Source organism: Acanthopagrus latus, chromosome 11 (assembly GCF_904848185.1).
Source record: "Acanthopagrus latus isolate v.2019 chromosome 11, fAcaLat1.1, whole genome shotgun sequence".
NCBI lineage: Eukaryota > Metazoa > Chordata > Actinopteri > Spariformes > Sparidae > Acanthopagrus > Acanthopagrus latus.
Genome location: NC_051049.1, coordinates 1866350 through 1886816, shown reverse-complemented (window position 1 = coordinate 1886816; position 20467 = coordinate 1866350). Strand labels below are relative to the sequence as shown.

The 20467-nt window shown below is 41.4% G+C and overlaps 2 protein-coding genes across 3 annotated transcripts; one reads left to right on the top strand and one right to left on the bottom strand.

The window, feature by feature from the left end:
• Positions 1 to 3364: 3364 nt before the first annotated feature.
• Positions 3365 to 5078, bottom strand: LOC119029169 (interferon-induced protein with tetratricopeptide repeats 2-like). Its single transcript, XM_037115810.1, is given in 3 exon segments — positions 3365 to 3408; positions 3411 to 4666; positions 5052 to 5078. Coding segments are annotated over 3 exon segments (1305 nt in total). The 5' UTR covers positions 5057 to 5078.
• A 5697-nt stretch (positions 5079 to 10775) lies between these two features.
• Positions 10776 to 19742, top strand: trmt1l (tRNA methyltransferase 1-like). Of its 2 annotated transcripts, none has more exons than XM_037115805.1 (16): positions 10776 to 11005; positions 12400 to 12507; positions 12601 to 12663; positions 13587 to 13700; positions 14042 to 14106; positions 14501 to 14657; positions 14966 to 15086; positions 15204 to 15283; positions 15392 to 15644; positions 16110 to 16322; positions 16410 to 16600; positions 17130 to 17196; positions 17340 to 17503; positions 17586 to 17651; positions 18217 to 18343; positions 19242 to 19742. In XM_037115805.1, exons 1-16 carry the CDS (start codon positions 10945 to 10947, stop codon positions 19429 to 19431), a joined length of 2040 nt encoding a protein of 679 aa, XP_036971700.1. In that variant the 5' UTR covers positions 10776 to 10944; the 3' UTR covers positions 19432 to 19742. The 2 variants fall into 2 exon arrangements, with proteins under 2 accessions (XP_036971700.1, XP_036971701.1); XM_037115806.1 differs by lacking the exon at positions 10776 to 11005 and adding an exon at positions 11547 to 11570.
• The last annotated feature ends 725 nt before the right edge of the window (positions 19743 to 20467 follow it).

Genomic DNA, 20467 nt, shown 5'->3' with positions numbered 1-20467 from the left:
AAGTTTAGCTAACAACATGGTACAATCAATAATGTAATACCGTCCCGATGTCCTCAAACGAGTACGTGACATTTACTGATGTTCAAAATTGATCCTATTACTAAAATGTGTCAAATGTTTATGCTATATGAAACTAGAGACATTATTGTACATAAATACACTGGTTTCATACATAATATTTGGATATAACTGTTTCCTCGCTCTTTTTTCTTTTGGGAGCTGCTGTAGAAGACTTTCGCTGAAATTGGTGTAATTTCATGGTGTCACCACAAGATGGCGCGGGCAGTGTCCCTAAATGTGGCTAATAGGTCAAAGTTTTGAAAAATTGAGTATCATGGTGCTAAGAGGCAAAAATGTAATGTCCTCGCATGAGGATGCAGGGTCTCAGGAGGTTAAGACCCAGGTTAAAGATCCGGATGAGTCACGATTCATACACCTCTAGATCTGCCCGAGCCCCCCCGACTGCACAGAAACATGAGTCAGTGCACTAAATGTAAGAAGATTCACAGTATTTCTGCCATCGTGGCATAAAAACTGCTTGATATTAATCATAAATACTCAATTGAGCAGTTACCTGGTTACCTGGGCACACCTGCATCATGACGCTCTGCTGCCACCTGCTGGTGTCACCAGGTTACTGACGACTCCATCAGTCGTCCACATTAAAGTGTGTTAGTTCCAGCAATAACAGCTCAGTGACTAAGTTGCATTGTGGGTAATGTAGGCGGCAGGTTTTCTTTTTTTTCTTTTTTTTTTAATTTCTTTTTTTTTAACAGTTTTGGTAAACAGTTAGTACAGGACTATATACAGAAACAATTGGTGGGGGGGTCCCCGCCGCCGCTGACATAAAAATATACATTTCTTATCAGGCAGATTAAATGATTAGGGTACAACATAATATTGCCAGCGAGATCAAATAAAGTCTGCTCTCATGGGGGTAATGAAGGAGATCCATTTGTTCCAAATTTGGTAAAATTCGTTCTTTTGGATTCTTATTTGGTAGATCAATTTTTCCATTCTAAATATCTCCAAAGTAATTCCAATCCAGTTGTCTGAGGTGGGCGGAGGCGGACTTAACCAACTCCTCATAATTGTCTTTTTACTTGCCACCAGGAGTATCTGCAGCAGCTTTATCTCTCTCTTACTTTTCAAAAAAGGAACATAACCCAAGTACAGTGCATCAAAGCTCAGGGGTATTTGGGTGTTAAAGACAGTGCTTAATGTAGACTGGATATCCCTCCAGAAGACTACTAACTTGGGACAGTCCCAGAAGATATGGTAGTGGTTGACAGCAATCGAGCCACAATTCCTCCAGCATGGCATAGTTGCACCTTTATACCTCTCCTGAAGCGGTGTCTTGAAATATCTTATGATATTCTTCCAGCAATGCTCTCTCCAGTCCATAGAGCTAGATGTTGACCACTGGAAGGACCAGATATTACTCCAGGCCTCCTCGGAAAGCTTGATCCCTGATTCCCCCTCCCATTTATCTTTAATGTATATGGTGTTATTATTACTGGAGTAGGAAAGAGCTTTATACAGTTTTGAAATAGATTTAGAGGGGAACATGGTCATGCCATTTTTCAGAATGTGGAAGAAAGCTAATTCAACATCTGAAAGGTCAGTTAGTTTACATTCATGATCGATATAAGAGCGTAGTTGCAGGTATCTATGGAATTCGTTCCGTGCCAAGCCATGTTTGACTCTCAGAGTATCAAAGCTGCACACAGTGTTTTTTTGCGTAAGTGATATGAATGCTGTGAGACCATGCGTTGACCACAATTTGAATCTGGAGTCGTGTCTGTTGGGAAGGAAATCTGAGTCATAAGCAAACCATCTGAATATCCTCAACATTTTATCTATCCCGCTGATATTGATCACCCTCTGCCAAACCTGCAGCGTATGGGTCAACCAAGGGTTACCCAACTTAACCACCCCGTCTATTAGGCCCTTATCCGCTATAACTGCTTGAATTGGGAACTGTATCAGTAATTTGGACTCTAGCTCCTTCCATTTGGCTGTATATGTTGCATTACTCCACAATAGAAGGGGAGCAATTTGTGCAGCATAGTAGTAGTTCCTTAGGCAGGGGAGGCCCAGCCCTCCCCTTTCCTTGGGAAGTTGAAGAGTGGCAAATTTAATTCTTGGTTTCCGACCCAGCCAGATAAATCTGGAGATCCATTTATCCCACTCCCTGAATTGGTTTTCACTCACTTCAACAGGCAAATTCCTAAAAAGATAAAGTAGGCGTGGTAACACATTCATTTTGATTGCACTAATTCTAGCACTAAGGCCCAGGAAAGGGATCAGGCTTCATCTATGTAAATCGTTCTTTACAATAGAGGATATTGGCTCATAGTTTGCCCGGAAGAGCCCCGCGAGGTCCCTGGTCAGAATTATCCCTAGATATTTGATTTTCTCGTTTTCCCAATTTAGCTTAAATTTGTCACTGAGAGCCGCAGGGGCTGTATAATTAAGTGTCATCACCTGGGTTTTTGAGATGTTGACTTTATAGCCCGAAAGCTTACCAAAATCACTCAGAGACGACATCAGTTCCCTGAAAGATCTCTCTGGCTCCCCCAGGCACACCAGTACGTCATCAGCAAACATCGCTACCTTGTGTTCAACTCCTGAGAGAGCAATACCCTTGATATATTTGTTTTGTCTTATTAATTGACCTAGAGCCTCTATAAATAAGTTGAAGAGGAGAGGTGAAACTGCACAGCCCTGTCTACAGCCACGTTTCAGGGTAAAGACCCCAGAAAGATCGCCATTGATCTTGATACGGGCTGAGGGTCTATCATATAAGGCCTGAATTGTTCTGATAAACTTGTCATGAAATCCAAACTTCCCCATCACCTTGTACAGGAAAGCCCATCTGACTGAGTCGAAAGCCTTCTCAGCATCCAGGCTTCCGACAATTGCTTGAATTTTGTCGTTTTGTATTTGTCCTAGGATATGTAGTATTCTTCTGATGTTATCGGTTGTTTGTCAGTGATGAATAAAACCACTCTGGTCTAGATTAATGAGGTTAGGCAGCAGCTTCTCCAATCTGCGGGCAAGAATAGAAGTGAATAGTTTATAATCTAAATTTAAGACGCTAATTGGTCGATAATTCCCACATTCCTGTCTATCTTTCCCTTCTTTTGGGATAACTGAGATAGTAGCCTCCCTCCAAGAGGGCGGAACTCCTCCCTTCAGCAAGATGTAATTGAGTGTCTTAAGCAATATAGGGACTAGTTCCGCCCTTAGGATACGATACCATTGGGAATTGTATCCATCCGGCCCAACTGCCTTTCCTAGTTTTAGTCTGGAGATAGCTGCATTAATTTCCTGTGTTGAAATTGGCTTTATCAAATGCTCATCATGGCTCCTGCCGGTTCTGCAGAAACTCCTCTAAGTCTTCCGCCGTTTCCTAACTGCATCTTTAATCTTTCCCAGAACTCTGATGCTGTTCTCACGAAAGCGTGATTTGTACAGTATCTCTGCTGCCTTCATGTGATACTGTATTGACCCTTGACGATCCCTTCGATCAATATTTAAATAGTGTGCGAACCTGTTGTAAACCATCTGTTTCTCTTCGGGATCCAGATCGCTCTCTAACAGCTCCTGGTAAATCTGCTCAGCTTTAGCCTGGCTGTGATTTGACTTTGCGTGTATGCTTGCGAGGTCTATTTTCTTCACCAGAGAAGACTGAGGGTAAAGAGGAATCAGCTCCTCATGGAGGCTGATCGCTCTGTCTATCATGCTTTGATTTGGGAAACTGCCTCTGGAAGTAATGATCCATTTGTAGCAGAGAGCAACACAGCTCTTCAGATAACGCACATCTGGATGACGTCTCAGAGCCTCCTCTGCCAGATCAATGGCCTCATCAACAGAAACATATTTAAAATAAACCCACAGCAAAGATTTCAAACCGCTGTAGCTGCTGACTGGATTCTTCAGAATCTTCTGAGCTAACTCTCCAGCTTCATCTTCAACTCTTTCTCTCTTCATCGTTTTAGCGTTCTGCTCAAGGTAGTGAACAGCGAGGTACAAGTTCTCTGGATCTTTTTCCTTTGCAATTCTCATTTTCTCCAACATGTCAGCATCCAGTCCTGTGTACACTGACTTTGAGATATTATACAACACTAAGATGTGGCTGGTTTTCCACTCCACCATGTCCGGCTGCATCCTGATGGCTCTCTGGAAGTAATCTGCTGCCAGCTGCTTCTTGTCTGTGCTGAACTTCATCAGGGTCCAGGCTTTCTCAGCGTAGATCTCTGGATGGAGCTCGTCCTGGGATGGAGATGGGTATTTATTCATCAGGGCGTCGACCTTTGACAGGTAAGCCTGACTCTCTGCTTGTTCTCCCAGGTGGTGGTGCAGCCAAGCCAGGTTCCCGTAGTTCACCACTAACCAGGGACCCTCGTCTGCGTCTGCTCTTCTTGTCTGGCAGAAGGCCTCTGCAGCCTTGTTGAACAAACTCTGGGCATCTTTGCTGAACCCCAGCTTGTATTGAACGTACCCCCGCAGGTTGTAAATGTGACCCAGCCAGCTGTTTCCCTCCTCGGTGCCGATGTCCTCCAGCTTGTCCTTGAGACGGCAGAGTTCGGACCTGCTGGGGTCCAGATCCCAGGTGAAGTGGCACTGCAGGGCCTTCAGTTTGGACTCCAGTGATGTTTGACTGATGGAGAATAAAAATAACAAATATTAATCGTCAATCATCATCAAAGGTCAATATAATACTATCTGAACTGTAATATGTTTGGATATCCTGTTCATCTCATGTGGACAGAATGAAGGCAGGACAAACAAGTGGTTTGAGGAGAGAAAAGGAGGAAGGATAAAAGGGAATGAGGAGCATCAAATGGACCAGAAGGAAATAAGGAAGGAGATAAAGAAGGAGGATTGAATGGAGAGCAAGGGGGAAGAAAAGTAAGATTAAAGAGGGAAGTGAGAGAATGAAAACATCATTATAAAGTTAATATTTTGGGATGCTGGACTCAACAAAACAACAAAAACATAATGAAATAATTATACTCATTATTTTTTACAAAAAAGCCACTCACCTCATCTTTCAGCTGTTCACTCCACACAGATGTTCTCTTTTACTTGATTTTATGCTGATTTTAGCTCCTGAAGCTCCTTTGGGTTTGCTGACACGATGTGAGTTATGTCTACTTTCTGTTGAGCAGGAAATGATGTGAGGTTGTTGAGCAAGTACATCTATAAATAGGTGTGCTATTGGGTGTACACCTTTATAGGTGAACATGTGGATATAGGTGTACACCCAATAGGTGTACACCTTTAAAGAGGTGGACCAAGTCCAAGGCAAGTCCAAACAGGTTCAACAGGTGAAACTTGTTTTTTTTACTTTCCGTTTCCCTTCTCCAGTTATGATCCTTGATTTTCATTTCCTAGTAACTGAAAACTCCAGCCACCTATCAGTCTGTGTGGTCGTAACACTTTAAAGTGTCTTTAATGAAGAAGGAAGTGGGCTGGAAGTGTAAGTGCTGTGATGCACACTGCCGTATTTCAGCTGGGGTGGACTTCTGTTCTCAAAGTGTTTCTGGGCCTCTATGGATGTTTGTCTCGGATGTCTCGTTAAAGTTGGCAGGTAGCTTGAAAGTGCAGCTCAGTTATCACCTCCTGATAACTGAAGCTTACTTGAACAGTCCCACTTAAGTTTATTTGATTAAATGAACTTGACGTAAATTTCTGTTTTGGGAGGAAACTTATCAGCAGCATCACCATGACCCGCCAACATTTCAAGTTACTCTTTTAGTCTTTTTACTTAGTTATTTTTTCCACACAACTCTTCTTGTAGCATTAACACCCTGTCTGTTGTGGCTGTCTGCAGAGAGTACAGTTACAGTTGTGTTTTTTTTAAGGTGATCGGTATCAAGCCCACTTAGTTGAAGCCTGTTGGTGTTGGTGACATGTTGACTGGGAAGATGCATGTGCACGTGTTTACTGCACCTGGTCCGAATGGATGAAATAACACGTCCTGTGTCCACTATGTGGCGCTGGAGATCATCCATCAATTATATGTCATGTTGTAGTGTAAGATGTGGAGAAAACAACCTGCAAATGTCATGTTAGTCGGATGATGTTTGTGCTTGTGATAGTTCTTCCTTCTTTCAACAATATGTGTAATGTGTGAGAGAAGGTGTGTGTTTGTGTATGTGTGTTTGTGTGTTGCTTTGTGCTACATGCAGAAGAAAAATCTCCACTTGCAGATACAACAGAGCTGATGGCGCTCGGGTCCTAATAAAAGGAAAAACTTTGCGGAGTAAACTTGAGGTACTTCAAACTTGTATCTAAATACAGTACTCAAGTAAATGTACATAGTTACATTCCATAGCTGACCTTTGGTATTAAATCATGGAGGGTTAAGACTCTGAAGCTTATTGTCACCCAGGTGTTCCTGGTGTTTGGAGTCATCCGCTTGCACTGTGCTTTTATTTTGAAAGCTGTGATATGTAACTCCGGTATCAATCAGGTTCGAAATCCTAATTTCATTTGTTGCCATAAAAGAGTTTTTTTAAAGAGAATTTTACTGCAGTCAAGCCAGCCTTGGGCCGCGTTTGCTTGATCAAATCGGTCGCACGTTTTTTTTTGTTGTTTTTTTAAATCCTGTTTCAAAATCCTTAACAGAGAAAAAATAATAGTATATTTCAGTCCAGTCCAGTTTTGATGTGGAATAAAAACAAACGCACTTAACATAAGTAGTAAAAAATAATTATTATTTTTATCTAGTAAGTATTTTGATAAAGTATTACTCGAAAGGTGCACAGTAAAGGTACTTCATATTATCCATTCAAGTAGTCTGGGAAGTACTAAGATCAGCAGTATATGAATACTGGAGTACTTGTGGAAATATTTACTTTTTCTCACGTTGTCCTTTACTTTGAAATCCGGAAGGATACCTTCGTGATACCTTCAGTTTATTACCTGAAATAATCATGTAAAATCTGGTATGTTTCATGGTTCTTGACTGCAGTCTGACCCACAGTCAGGCCGGGTTCAGTAAGATTACCAGACATGTTTGTGCGTTTGCGAACTGGAAAAAAAGGTGCGGCTGATTTTACCAGTCAAACGCGAAACACGGCTGGTTGGACCGCGTCTTTGTTGCACTAACGAAAGCTGATGCTTCCAGCAACACGTAACTGTGGGACTGTGGTTGTAACCATAGTAACGGGCACGCAGTGTCTCCTGGCTTTCCGGTTCATCCGGTCATTGCGGAACTGACGATGCATTCAGGTATGCACTCAGACAATGGGAGATGGGAGTTGTCAGATCTGGGGGGAATGTGTCAAGCAGGCGCCACCTACTGGATATTAGGGTAAATGTACTTTTCTTTTTTCAGTGCAATTTAGGCCACTCTGATGTCAGAACCATGTGACAATCCCAACACAAATATAATGTGATCAAATATCAGAAACATCTTCATATTTATCACTGATCAGAATATTAGGTCACTGACCGCCTCATGTGATTCCCAGGGAATGTGACTGAATCAGAATCAGAACTCCTTTATTGGTCCTGCAAACAGAGATATTTCTCAGTCTCAGCAGCCTGAGGACAGTTCAATTTAACAATAAACAATAATACAAAATAAACTATATAATAAAAAAGTAGGAAATAGATTCTTATATACATTATATACATAATATGTACAAGTGCCCTGGCCCCTTTCTGTGACATCACCCCCATGAAGTGATCATTCATATTTAATTTCATTAATCTTATGGTATAAGTGCAGAGCAGTAATCAAAAACACTTGAGCTGAGGTGTCCAAATTACCTGATTACAATATTAATGTAACTTGATTACATTTCGTTAGTATTGGAATTATAACAAAGACCAGAAAAACGAAATATCAATGAAAAAATTACCTTTTTGAATCCTATTAACAATTGCTTATCCGTGTTGGATCTATTGATATTTGTTTTATTTTAATTTTGCAAATTATAGGAAACAAGATGCAGTGGAGGGACTCCATGCCTAGACTCAATCCCAGGGTAAAGACACCTGTTCTATCTGAGACACCTGCTCTACCGACTAAGCTAAACAGCTTTGACCCATCATAGACTCTCAGGTAAAATATAGGTACACCACGCAAAATAAGCCCCGCCCACATATTCTCTGGCTAATCCAGGAGCTGAGTGCCAAAAGGGGCGGTCTCGCTCGCTTCCCGCGTGAAATAACTGCATTTCCCTCCAAAATGTAAGATGCCTGTAATAATGGCTGAGGGATTGTTACTCTGGTCGGAGCTGCTGTTCTCTGAGGACACGAACATGGTGAGTAAACTGTTGTGTATGATTCTGCTTTACCTGTCCAGTTACCTGCTCAGTGCAGGTGTATTCATGTCTGTGTGGGAGGTGTACAGATCAGTTACTACTTACAGATCTCAGGTAATAAGCCCAGGTGATGTTCCTTCATATACCAGCGAGCTCCACATCATAACTAACTTCATGCTTGTCTAAGCCCACTTAGTTCTACATACGTGCGGGTTAAAATGGAGCCAGCCTCCCCCTCATGTCGGTGAGATTTGTGTTTGCCTCAAATGTTTCAGAAATAACCCTGAACAGAAGCTGAAGACGTTTTGTTTAACTGTTAAGTGTTGAGGTAAATTGGCTGGAACATAATCCTTAAACTATACCAATTTAATCCGCTATGGACGTTTTGTTTTGCTCCGTGCACCAAACTCCATTTTGATTTTTGCCGTTTTTTCTCTGCCCTATTTATGACATGAATAATGCACAGTTAATTATATTTCGGTTACTTTCTCAAAACACGTAGGTAGTTTCGGTAAAATCGGCATGAAAGTTGTTTGGTTTTCTGAAATGTATGTATTATTTAGAACGCCATGAAATCTGGTTAGCTACCTTAACATCTACCGGTCAGTTCAAGTGTGTGGTTATGTTATGCTATGTTAGCTAGCTGACTTTAAAGTTGTTGCAGATGCACTGCACGGTTTGGGAAACACGGTAGCAGCGGCTCAGCTGCCTTTATTAGCGGGTAACGACACATGAACAAGGTACTGACAGTATACCGAGCTTATAAAGATGTCTGATTTCATTGTCGTGTTAAAGACAGGTTTGCATGTTAGCTAACGTGTGTGTCTGTTGGAGAGTGATAGCATGACGCTATTATTGTGCTGTGTAATGTTAGCTTGTTAATACTAGCATCATTACAGCCAAACACAAAAACCTCCACAAACACAAAACATATACAAACAAACTCAAAACCTCCACAAACACACATGAAACTACCACTGCTCCTCTTTTTCTTCCTGCAGGTAACGGACAAGTCAAAAGGAAGAATCCCCAAGACGAGCAGCCGACACCAACAAGACGAGCAGTCAAGAAACAAGACGAGCCAAACCCTGGAGAGGAGCTACAACAGGAGCCTGAAGCAGCAGGAACACTGCGTACCTGAGTATCCGTCTGCCAAACAAGTCTCCAAAACTGTAAACACATTTGTTTCTGCTTCACACACATTTTGCAATTCAAAATGGCACTTTTTAAATGCACTGAACACAGATCTCTGCATAAGACACAACAATCTGACATAAAGTCACATGTTTGCCATTTCAAAACACTGCCATTGAAAATGACACTACATGAGCTAATTGGCCACTGTATGTGCCACCTGGCCAAACAATTATTTGTTACCACTTAAATTAGGAAGTAAGCACTAAAAGACCACAGGTGAGCACCTTTTTTTTTTTTTTAACAATGGAAGACGTTGCAGAGAGAGGAAGAGGGAGAGGGAGAGGTAGAGCTGGTAGAGGAGCTCATGACCAAAGAAGATGACAACATTCAAATGAAATCAGCATCCTGAGTTGATCATGTCATCAACCATGAGCTGACACTGAGAGGCTGGACAGAGAGTGCAGCCTCTCGCTCTGTCGCATCCTTTTTTCCTGCAATTTTCTTTTTCAGTTTACTGTTTTGTGAGCATATTTTAGTTCATTCCAATGTAAATATATCTGCTGTGCATATGCTGCACTGACTTGTTTGGCGAAAGATAAAAAGATAAATGTTTCAACAGCATGTGTGTGCATCTGCAAATATTTCTGTGCATGTGAAGAATCTGAAAAATTCCCTCCAATTTGAACTATTTTAGTATTATGGCAAAGCACACTAAAGATGAGAGTGCTTTTCAGTATGCCCGACAGTGGGTGCAAAAGTTTGATTTTGATAATAGTTTTGGTTGCAGTGTTTGATTTTGCAGGATGTATGAGGTATTTTGCAGTTTGGGTGTATGTGTTTTGTGAATAGTGTTAAGCATTTTGATAAAACCAGACTAGTTTGCAAAATTGTGTTTTAGCAATTGGGGAAAAAAAAAGTGTAATGAAGGGCCATGAAAGCCATTAGGGGGCGCTACTGAGCTGTGCCGTACCTGAGGGCAGTTGTGGTATCAAATTAAAGTGTGCAAGAGTTTGAACCTACGTGTCAAATTTGGTGAGTCTGTGAACATCCTAAAGTCCTTTAAACAGTGACTGCAAAATGAAAAGATTGCGGACTTCCTGTTGGGCCAAAAAATAAATAAATAATAATAAAAAAAAATCCACAAAATGAATTCCTGGCTGTATCATGAGACATATTTTCATGAAGATCAGAGACTGTTGTTGGTCACATGGCCGGCGTTAGGTGGCGCTACTCAACCCAATTATGTTGAATCATAATCATGTTTGACCAGATGTGAGCTGTGTGCAGAGTTTGGTGAGTTTTGGGGATGTTTAGGTCGCCTAACATGCTCTTCTTTCCAGAGACGAACAATTCTAACTTACAGAAACATCAGTGTCCCCGCAGTGAAAGTGCTCCGGTCCTAATTAAACGTTACACGGGTCAGATTTCAGGAAAATTGACTCGCGGCTTACGTTTAAAAACTGCGCAGTTTGCGTAAAACTACGCACGACAAGATTTCCTGCGTGTGTTGCCGTAGTTAGTAATGGCGGAGCTCAAAGAGGCAGACGCTGGTCAGCTTCACCAGGAGGACGTCGATATCAAACGTAAGTTAACTGACCCTGTTTGTCGCTTGAGTGCTCAGTTTGCGGCCTTAAAGTGTAAAATAAATTGCAGATTAGTCGCCATCAGCGCTGCGCAGTGAATTCACGGAGAATTTGAGTTGTCAACTGCTCAACTGAACGAGGGCCTCACCGCGGAGCTCCGCCATGGGACCTAAATAGTCAACAAAAACAGCGACAAACGGGCTGTGGCTAATATCAGCTAAGCTGTTGTCGTTTGCAGTTAGCTACAGCAGTGAGCCCCTCCACAGAGGCGGTTTCACGGGGTCGAATTTGGGTTGAAATGTTACTACAGTTTCGGTTGACACGGTCTCATCACGGAGCTGCACTACAGGACCACAGAGCCGCTCAGTTTGGACATCAACCTTGTGATCGTTAACGGTTTATTAACGGTTTAACGTTCACGGAGCCGTTGGTCAAAAGACGTTGGCTTCAGTTTGCCAACAACAGACGAACGTTAGCTAAACTTCAGGGGATATTAGCATCCTGACACTGACTGCTGCTGCTAACCGGTGGTGGGAAGTAAATTTACTCAAGTACAGTACTGAAGGTAACAGTTTCTCTGTTTTATGTTGTAAAACCCTGATCTTTTAAAAGATCCCACGACGTCAAAATGGCTGTTTAAGTTGTCATATCTCACAAATACACCAGCATTAAGCCCGATAATGGCAAAAAATGTTGTGTTATTATCTATTTAAGTGTATTTAACTGACTGGAAAATCATTTAAAATGTCGCTGACTCATCCTGCACTCCGGGGTTTATGTTCATTTTTCGTCCCAGCACTTTTGATGGACCCCATTGGACCTGATTTGATAAAAAAAAAACTTTGTATGGGAGTGAATGAAGAGTGACAAATAATGTGTTACTCCTGTTTGACTTGTGTCAAGAATCACACATAGGATGTTTATCCATTTAAAAGAGATCATGTTTCAAGTCAATAAAGTCTCAGTTTGTCATAATTAAAGTTTAATCTCATGCAGCTTTGTGTTGACTACATCTCCTCACTGAACACACATCACTAACACAGAGACAAGTCAGCACAGAAATGGTCGTAAAACAACAACTAATCTATTTTTTAAATTAATTCCCATCCATTTTTATAAAGTATTAATCGTTTAACTAATTCTGTTCAAAAATAGGTAAAAATGATCTGATCCCAACTTGTTGGATGTGGATATTTACTGGTAATTTCCTCCTCTGTACTGTGAATTTGAATTTCCTTGTGTAGACAAAACAAGACGTCATCTTTTGGAAACAGAGAGCCACATTATTCACCATTTACTTTTACATTTTGACAGATTAATCAACAGTGAACGCTGGTCGTTAGTTGCAGCCCTAACTCACGCTGCTGTTCCTTCCTTCCTCTCTGTCTCTGAAGGTGGAGAAGGTGGAGATGCACCCTCAGCTGGCGACCCGGTTGCAGAACAAGCAGCGAAGCATGAAGCTGCTGCAGACGCCGATACCAAACCCTCAACCACAACTACTGGTGACTGATCAGCTATCCACTGACTTTCACTAAAGCTTTACAGACGGATGTTTTCTGACCTAATATAATGAGAATTCTCTCTTCCACAAACAGAGAGACACATCTCCATCCAAACCAAACTGGAGGGCCTCGAGATGCTCGTCGACCTCGACGGTGGTAGGTTCACTTCTTCAGTAAATCTTCATCACTTCTTTTCTTCTTCTTTTAAGTTTCTTCGAAGATAATTTAGAGGACATATTGACTTTGTCGCTTGAAGGATGATACACAAAATAATGACATTTTTAATTGTGGTGTCATTTGCTATTCAACAACTTGAGGCTACTAAATAGCTCAACTGTAATATTATCACTGAATATAAAATGTACTCTTGTATTTAATAGTTTAACTGATTCATCATTCATTATTAATATCCCAACTCACAAGAACAAAATCATAATTTAAATTTAATATACAACTAAGATGATTTCTTTTTCAGTGACATTAAGTCAGCAGGTACATTGATACATAATATTTCTGCAGCGAACATCTGACCTGCACGGTTCCATCTCTTAATGAATATTTTCAAGGCATCATTATGAGCTACTCAAAGTCTCTATATGCCTGCTTCTCTGTAGTTTGACCACAAGTGTGCAGCACACAGTGTTGCACTGTATGCTGTGAACAGAGACCTCTTCACTCCATCTGTACACACACTAAACTGAAAGCATGTTTACTTGTGCATACATCTTGCAGCATAGCCTCTAAATGTCACCATCATCTGCTTATAAGAATCCTCAAGATTATTATCAGACAATTTGAAGTCAGGGATTTTTTGACATTTTTTTCCATTTGGATTTACAGATTAAGAAAACTCTCTTACCGGCACTGTATGTGATATCCTGTTCAACACCATACAGAACATACAGTATAGTCAGGAGCTGCTGATTTTAACTGTTTAAGCTGATTTTCAAGCAAATATGCAAAAAAAAATGTTAACCTTCTTCTTTAAAAATACAGCATTTCAGTCAATTGTTTAAACAAGAAAGTAAACTGCAAATTCATCTGTGAAGAAACAATTGTTTGTGTTTTTCACTCCTCAGCGGGACGTAAGTCGTGTCCTCTGTGTCCGGAGGAGAAGTTTAAAGCTTGCTACAGCCACAAGCTCCGCCGACACCTGCAGAACCTCCACTGGAAAGTCTACGTGGAGTTTGAAGGTGAGAAAACACAGTCACAAACTTCTGGCCACATATTGTCAGGTGCTTGCATAGGTTTGGAATGAGGGGAAAAGTAGGCAAAGCTAAAAATTAGAGCCCCACTGATCAGTTTGTAGATACCATCCACCAATGTTGTACAGTATCAGTAATGTCAGTATTGTCTGATATATAAATGTTTTTATAGATTATATTGCAGAAAAAGATGCTACGGGTGATTCATGATTATTTGATTCCTGGTGAAGGTTACTGATTAAAATGCTAAAAGTAAAGATTTCCAGAGCTGTTAGAATATACAACCTGTGTGATGTGACATCTCAACTTAACTGTTGATCTTTTAACAGGCCAGAGGATGTGCATCTGTCACCTGCCCTGTAGAAACCTGAAGCCCAGCCTCAGTGGAGATCAGGTGAGAAATGAAACACACAAACTGTCTGCAGGTCGAGTTTCTTCATTTGGGAACAACAGGGAACAGTTTGGCTTCAGGCGGCATCACCACAGATTAAATCATTCATGTTTCGTCTTTATTCTGAAATGTTACATCGGTATTGTGAATCAGAAAAAAAAGATGCAGATCATTTCCAAACAGAACTTCCCAGTTGTGCCATATTCAATCCACCCAAACACAGAAATAAGAGGGGTCAGATAAAATACACACATAAATTAATTAGCAACTGTACTTGTGTAAGTGGCAGGGAACACATGTGGTTAGATAAAATATTACCATGCTGCATATCATAAAGATCATCACCCCTGAAGTGGCTGCCGTCACCAACATTGGTTTTTGTGTGAACTCCTTCAAGGCACCGGGGAGACACGTGGCTCATTACCACTGTGTCGTGTGTTCAGTCACCATCGCCAGGAAGACGGACATGATCAGCCACCTGAAGCGACACGTCAACAAAGGAGAAACAGAGGCCAGTTACTCGGGGAACGCTGACGTACCGTTTGAGGAGCCAGGTAATAAACACCTACACCATCTCTGCTCACGGCTCTGATAGCCTGCCAGTGTTAGCAGCTGTTTAATCTGATCCAACCATGAGCTAGTAACCACAACCTCACCAGTCTACATTAACAAATCACCTGATTCTAAGAGTTGTTTCATGAGGAGAAGATAACAAACTTTGTGAAACAACTATAACAAATTCTAAATCATTGTCTCCTTGTAAATTGAACATTAAATCAGAACATTAAGTTGTTTGTTTCTTCATGAAACACAAATGTAAGAAGTGATTATGATGTTTGTGTGTGATGTAATGTGTCTGCAGCTCCGTCTGGTCAGGCGTATGAAATCATGAAAGAACTTGGAACCAACGTCCAGCTTCTGCCGAACCACACCACCCCACAGAAGAGTGACACCTACTTCAACCGCAAGATGAAAACCAACAGGTCAGCGTGCACATGAGATGACTTCTTTTTTAAAAATATGTGTGTGTTCCTTTTTTTTTTATCCCTCACATCCTTTTAAACAGAATGTGCTTCTGTGTGTTTGTGTGTGTGCTTCAGGCAGCTGGTGTTTTGTTCACTGGCTGTTCTAGCGGAGGAGAGAAACCCGCTCGAGTGTCTGGATGCTTTCGGAGCAACAGGTGAGCGTGTAATGATGAAATATAAAACAGCTGTAAAACACACAGAACTCCACTGAAAAACAAATCAATACCCCAAAACCTGATGTTTTAACTGCCGGACTCTCTCAGGGATTATGGGCCTCCAGTGGGCGAAGCACCTCCGTAACGCAGTCAAAGTCACCATAACGGACATCAGCGACACGTGCGTCAAAATGATCAAGGAGAACTGCGAGCTCAACCACATCCGGGCGGAGGGAGGCCCACGAGTCCCGAGGGGACCCGACGGGACCAGCACCGAAGCCAAGGGTGTGCCCATCGCTACCGTGGAGGTCGCCAAGATGGACGCCAACGTCATCATGCACCTGCGACCCTTCGATTACATGTAAGTAGGAGACCAGTCCTAGTCTTTAGTCTTGTGGAGATTTCAAAATATCAAGATACATATATTGTGTATTGCAATATAGCTCAAATATATCACAATACTACATGATGATAATGAAACTCATATTACCTCTTCAATGGATTTTTCTTGTGTTAGTAATTTTCTTCAGTTTACACAGATGTTGCTTGTCTGTAAAAGAGGATAAGCCTGGACACAAGTTTTTTCTTATCCTGCAAGTATTGATATCAATATTAATATTTAAAATGGCTTCAGTAGTCTATTTTTGCATTATTATTACTCCAGTACAAAGTGTGTTTTTGCTTTCCCTCTGCGACAGCAAGTTGTGAAACACACTGCTGTGTCCGTATTTGATCTTCTTGTGCCCTCGATGTTGTCAGTTCTTCTAATATCAATATTGTGTTGAAGTTGGATTTAATTGGTCACTTAATGTAGTGAATCTTTCAGCCACTTGGATCCTTATGGGACGGCAGTGAACTACCTGGACGCTGCCTTCAGAAACGTCCGGAACCTGGGCATCATCTCTGTGACGTCCACTGATACGGGCTCTCTGTACTCCAAGTCTCCCAACGTCACCCTGCGTCACTACGGCTGTCACATCGTACGCACCGAGTACTACAAAGAGCTGGCTGCACGCATGGTGGTAGCCACTGTGGCCAGGTAGATCTGTCTGTCCCGATGGGAAACTGAGATGGGGGGGAAGAAAAACATCAGACTTGAATTCTGATTTCTGACCATCTGTTGCAGGGCGGCAGCTCGCTGTAACAAAGGCATCGAGGTGCTGCTGTCGGTGGCGTTGGAGCATTTTGTCCTGGTGGTGGTGAGAGTCCTCAGAGGTCCCACACAGGCAGATGAGTCGGCGAAGAAGTTACGTAAACTGGTCCACTGTCAGTGGTGTGAGGAGAGAGTCTTCCTCAAACAAGGAAACATGGTGGACGGTGAGTCTGTTACAGAACCGGATTTGATGGTTTGACTTTGGTTTCATTTATTGACAGTGTTCTTGAATATTAATAAAGTACAACATATGAGACTTTGTGCAGTGCATGAAGCCTCACCACATTGTTTTACCAGCTGGAAAACGATTTGTAAACTTTGGTTTGACAGTTTGACTTTGGTTTGTCGCTTCCTCACAGGTGATAGAGACAGCCATGTTTCCATCAATGTATTTGGAAGTGTTTTCTCATCTTTCTCACTCTCTAAAGGTGGTGTTTGTGTTACAGCGAGATAATCTTCACGGATGATTTTTTAAAAGCAGAAATGCAACGGCTATAAAGACTTTATCATAATACTTTTATTAGTATTGGTGTTTAATTTGCTCAGCACATACAGTAAATGGAACTACAGTTACTCTCACATGTTGTCAGGTGCAGCTTGTTAACGTTATTCAGTGGGTTTTGCCAAAATATCTTTTTTATATGAAGTTTTGTATGAAGCTTAAAGTAAATCCTGTTTCTGTGTTTCCTCCAGACACGCTGCCCTGCAACTGTCATGGAAGTCTGCCTGGAAAGACAGCAGTGCAGCTGGGACCATTATGGTAAACCTCTCAGCACGACACACACACACACACACACACACACACCACCAACAACTTCTGTGTGTAACAAAAATTGAGATATACTGTAAGGTGACAGTCCTCGCATGTACAGTACAGTTACTGATTTGTGTGTGTGTGTCCAGGTGTGGTCCACTGTTTAACACAGGCTTCCTGAGGAGGATGCTGTCGGCGGCGGTGCAGCACAGCATGGACGACATCCAGCCGCTCGTCAAAACTCTGATCTGCGAGTCTGAGTGCACCACCCTCAAGTCTCTAGTCCACGGGCCGTCTGCTCTCACCAACCAGGGTAAAACTCTGACATCACACCACTCGTCTGTAACGTGTGAGGAAAACTTGTGTTTACAGGATATTGTGCTTCCTCTCTGCAGTGGAGTGTGGTGTTGTCATTAAGACCTTACAGAGCGGAGAGGAGTCGGGTCCTGCTGATCAGTCTGGTGAGTCCGTCACAGTCGTTACAGAAGGGTTTCTTCCAGTTAAACTGAAAGAGAACAATCTATTTCAGCTGTACACATTATCATACAGACTTTTACAGTTGGATTATTTATTAATATGCTTAGTACCAGCTTGTACGTGTCTCTCTGGAGTTATATAATTTGCTAATTTCTGTGTCGCATCCTCAAATGTGATGTATAAGACTATATTTCATTTATTGACTTCCTTAGTGTTCACAAAGTCTCTAAAGTCTGTAAACTGTCCAAGGCTCCATGTCATACAGACCTTTACAGTCGCTGTAGCTCTGCCATTGACCTCTAGAGGGCAGTGTAGCTCAGACAGAGAAAATGTGAGTCTTTAACCTCCTTAACTCATGATTTTTTCTTGAGTTTCCTCTAAAGATTCTTGTACTCCAGAAAACTGTTTCAGATTTCTGCTTCTTCAAACACGTGAAAATTGAGATATTCTAGATGTAAAGATGGAGCAGAGTATCAGATGATATTAAACATGACGTTGAATCCTCTCAGTTTTGTTTTCTCTTCAGATCTATTTTTTTTTTCTCTGCAGGGAAGAGGAAGACTGGAGAAGAGTCTGGTAATGTCGTGAAGAAGCTGAAGTCTGAAGCGTCTCTGGAACATCCGTCCTTCTACTACAGCATCCACCGCCACAGCATCAAAGGCATGAACATGCCCAAGTAAGTGACCTCTGACCTCTCTGTCTCTGGGTGTGTGGGAGGTGGTGGACCGTCGAGGGAGTCAGCTGTTTGTTTTGTTCCACTGCACTGGAAAATTCCCAGAGTGCATGGTAACGAGCTGGGAGCATCTTTGGTCATTAAACGGCTCGTTTAAGGGAATTCCCACTCAGCCTGGAAAGTGGACGAGAGCAGGTGGAAGAGCGACGACTAAAAGCTGCTGTCAACTCAAGAAACCTCTAGCAGTGAAAAGCTAATGTTCAGCTATAAACAGACGACATCACGGTCACAAGACTAAAACATCACCACCACTAAGCAGCGTCCTACACTGTTACTATACAGGTTGTTAAGTTTAGAGCTAGAATAGTTCTTAACTAAAGTGGCCTGTAAAGACGGACTAGTGAGTAGATGAGTCTCCATGTTCACTGTGAGGACGTTTAATGTCCCCGACAACCTCTGTAGTCTCATTCAGACACTTGTTAGCAACTGCTAATCGTTTTTTAACACACGGAAGAGCTTTATAATTAAACTGGGGGACATTTAATGATGGATTTTATGTTGGAGAACAAAACCTGGCAATCCTTAAAGTTTGTGTTAATCAAACACTTTTTAGGACTCGCTCCTTAACAAGCTCTGTTTCCTCCAGTCTGTTGATAAAACTACAATGAGCAGCTGTTCTTAGGAATGACTGAACCTTATTAAAACACTGTGCTATATTATTTATATTTTGTGAGGTGTTTTTAGAGATTTATGTCCTCAGTAGGAACCAACGAGCTTGGAGCTGAGACAAAGTGTTGAGGAACAAACAATAAGGAAAATACCGAAGATGTGAAACAAAACTGTAAATCCAGACGTGAAACCTGAGGAACTGTTCATTTTGTTTTTCTACTTCTCTGCACAGGTTGAACAAGTTCCTTCAGTACCTGACAGAGGCCGGCTTCAGGGTGAGTCGGACTCACTTCGACCCGACGGGGGTTCGAACCGACGCCACGCTGGAGCAGTTCAAATCTGTCCTCACTAAGTACAGCGTGCCAACGTACACCAACGCCACCGCCACTCAGACGAGCGTGAGCTTGGATAAAACAGTGTGAGAGAAACCAGCACTGAGAGGAACTCCAGACACTCTCAGTTACTGTCCTGTTTCTGCAACCCGAACAAAGTTCTGACTGCACTGATCTCTAAAACAAAGTAGAAACTCTTTAATCAAACCAAAAGTGAAATCTGTTTTTATTGAAACTACAAACCAAACTGATCCTGCAGCACAGATGAGCCCAGTGTATCCTCTGTTTCTCTATTTATTTCAGATTTCTCCTCAAAGAAAGTTATTTTCTAGCTGGTTTATTGTCTCTTTTTTGTTCCTCTTGTCTTAAAAAAACTAAATAAAATCTGCTTTCTGCATGTGTGTGAAGTCTGGAATTCTTCAGCCAGCACCGACATTTCTTTAAGCCTCTCGTGTTCCTGTCAAAGATCAAATCGACGAAAAGTGCAACAACAGTTGATCAGCCTTCAGTTTACAGGCGATGGAGAACTTTTAGAGAAGAACAATTAATTTGTGTATTTTGCAAAATGCAGCAAAAACAACAGAAACAAATACGTAAATGAATAATGTAAAATAAAACTAATGGATACAAAACACTGGATGATTAATACAAAGGTTAGTTCACATTTAAACAGAAATGTACATTTTTGTGATATTTTAGATTTATTTAAAATATTATCAGCAGTGGTGCATTTAACAACAATAAATAAATAAATCTATAGGTGGATATTGGCGTCTTACAGATAAATCCGATATTAAAGTTTTAACTTATTCATGATTATTTATAATTAATAATTCTCTGAAATTTACTGTTAAATTAATCTTAATCTAACACAAAGTGTTCAATGACCATATTTCATCTCCCAAATAAATAATCATCACGCTCTTATATTTACTTATTCATTGAATCATTTATTGATGGGATTATTGTTTTGTATTTGGCAGCATCAGTCCTCCATACATCTGGTTCCTGCTTGTTTCCCCTCCAGCTCTGCAGGTTTTACTCCGCTGGTGTTTATTGTTTGAGTTTATTTGTAAATGTTGCTGATGCGGGTTCATAAATAAAGTTTATTCAGATTAAGTGTCAT

Bases quoted from the DNA above. Each gene is read 5' to 3' on its own strand.
- trmt1l (XM_037115805.1), top strand. From the start codon at position 10,945: ATGGCGGAGCTCAAAGAGGCAGACGCTGGTCAGCTTCACCAGGAGGAC. The intron at 12,508-12,600 runs GTGACTGATCAG...TTCCACAAACAG, and splicing joins ACCCTCAACCACAACTACTG to AGAGACACATCTCCATCCAA. The intron at 15,284-15,391 runs GTGAGCGTGTAA...GGACTCTCTCAG, and splicing joins GGATGCTTTCGGAGCAACAG to GGATTATGGGCCTCCAGTGG.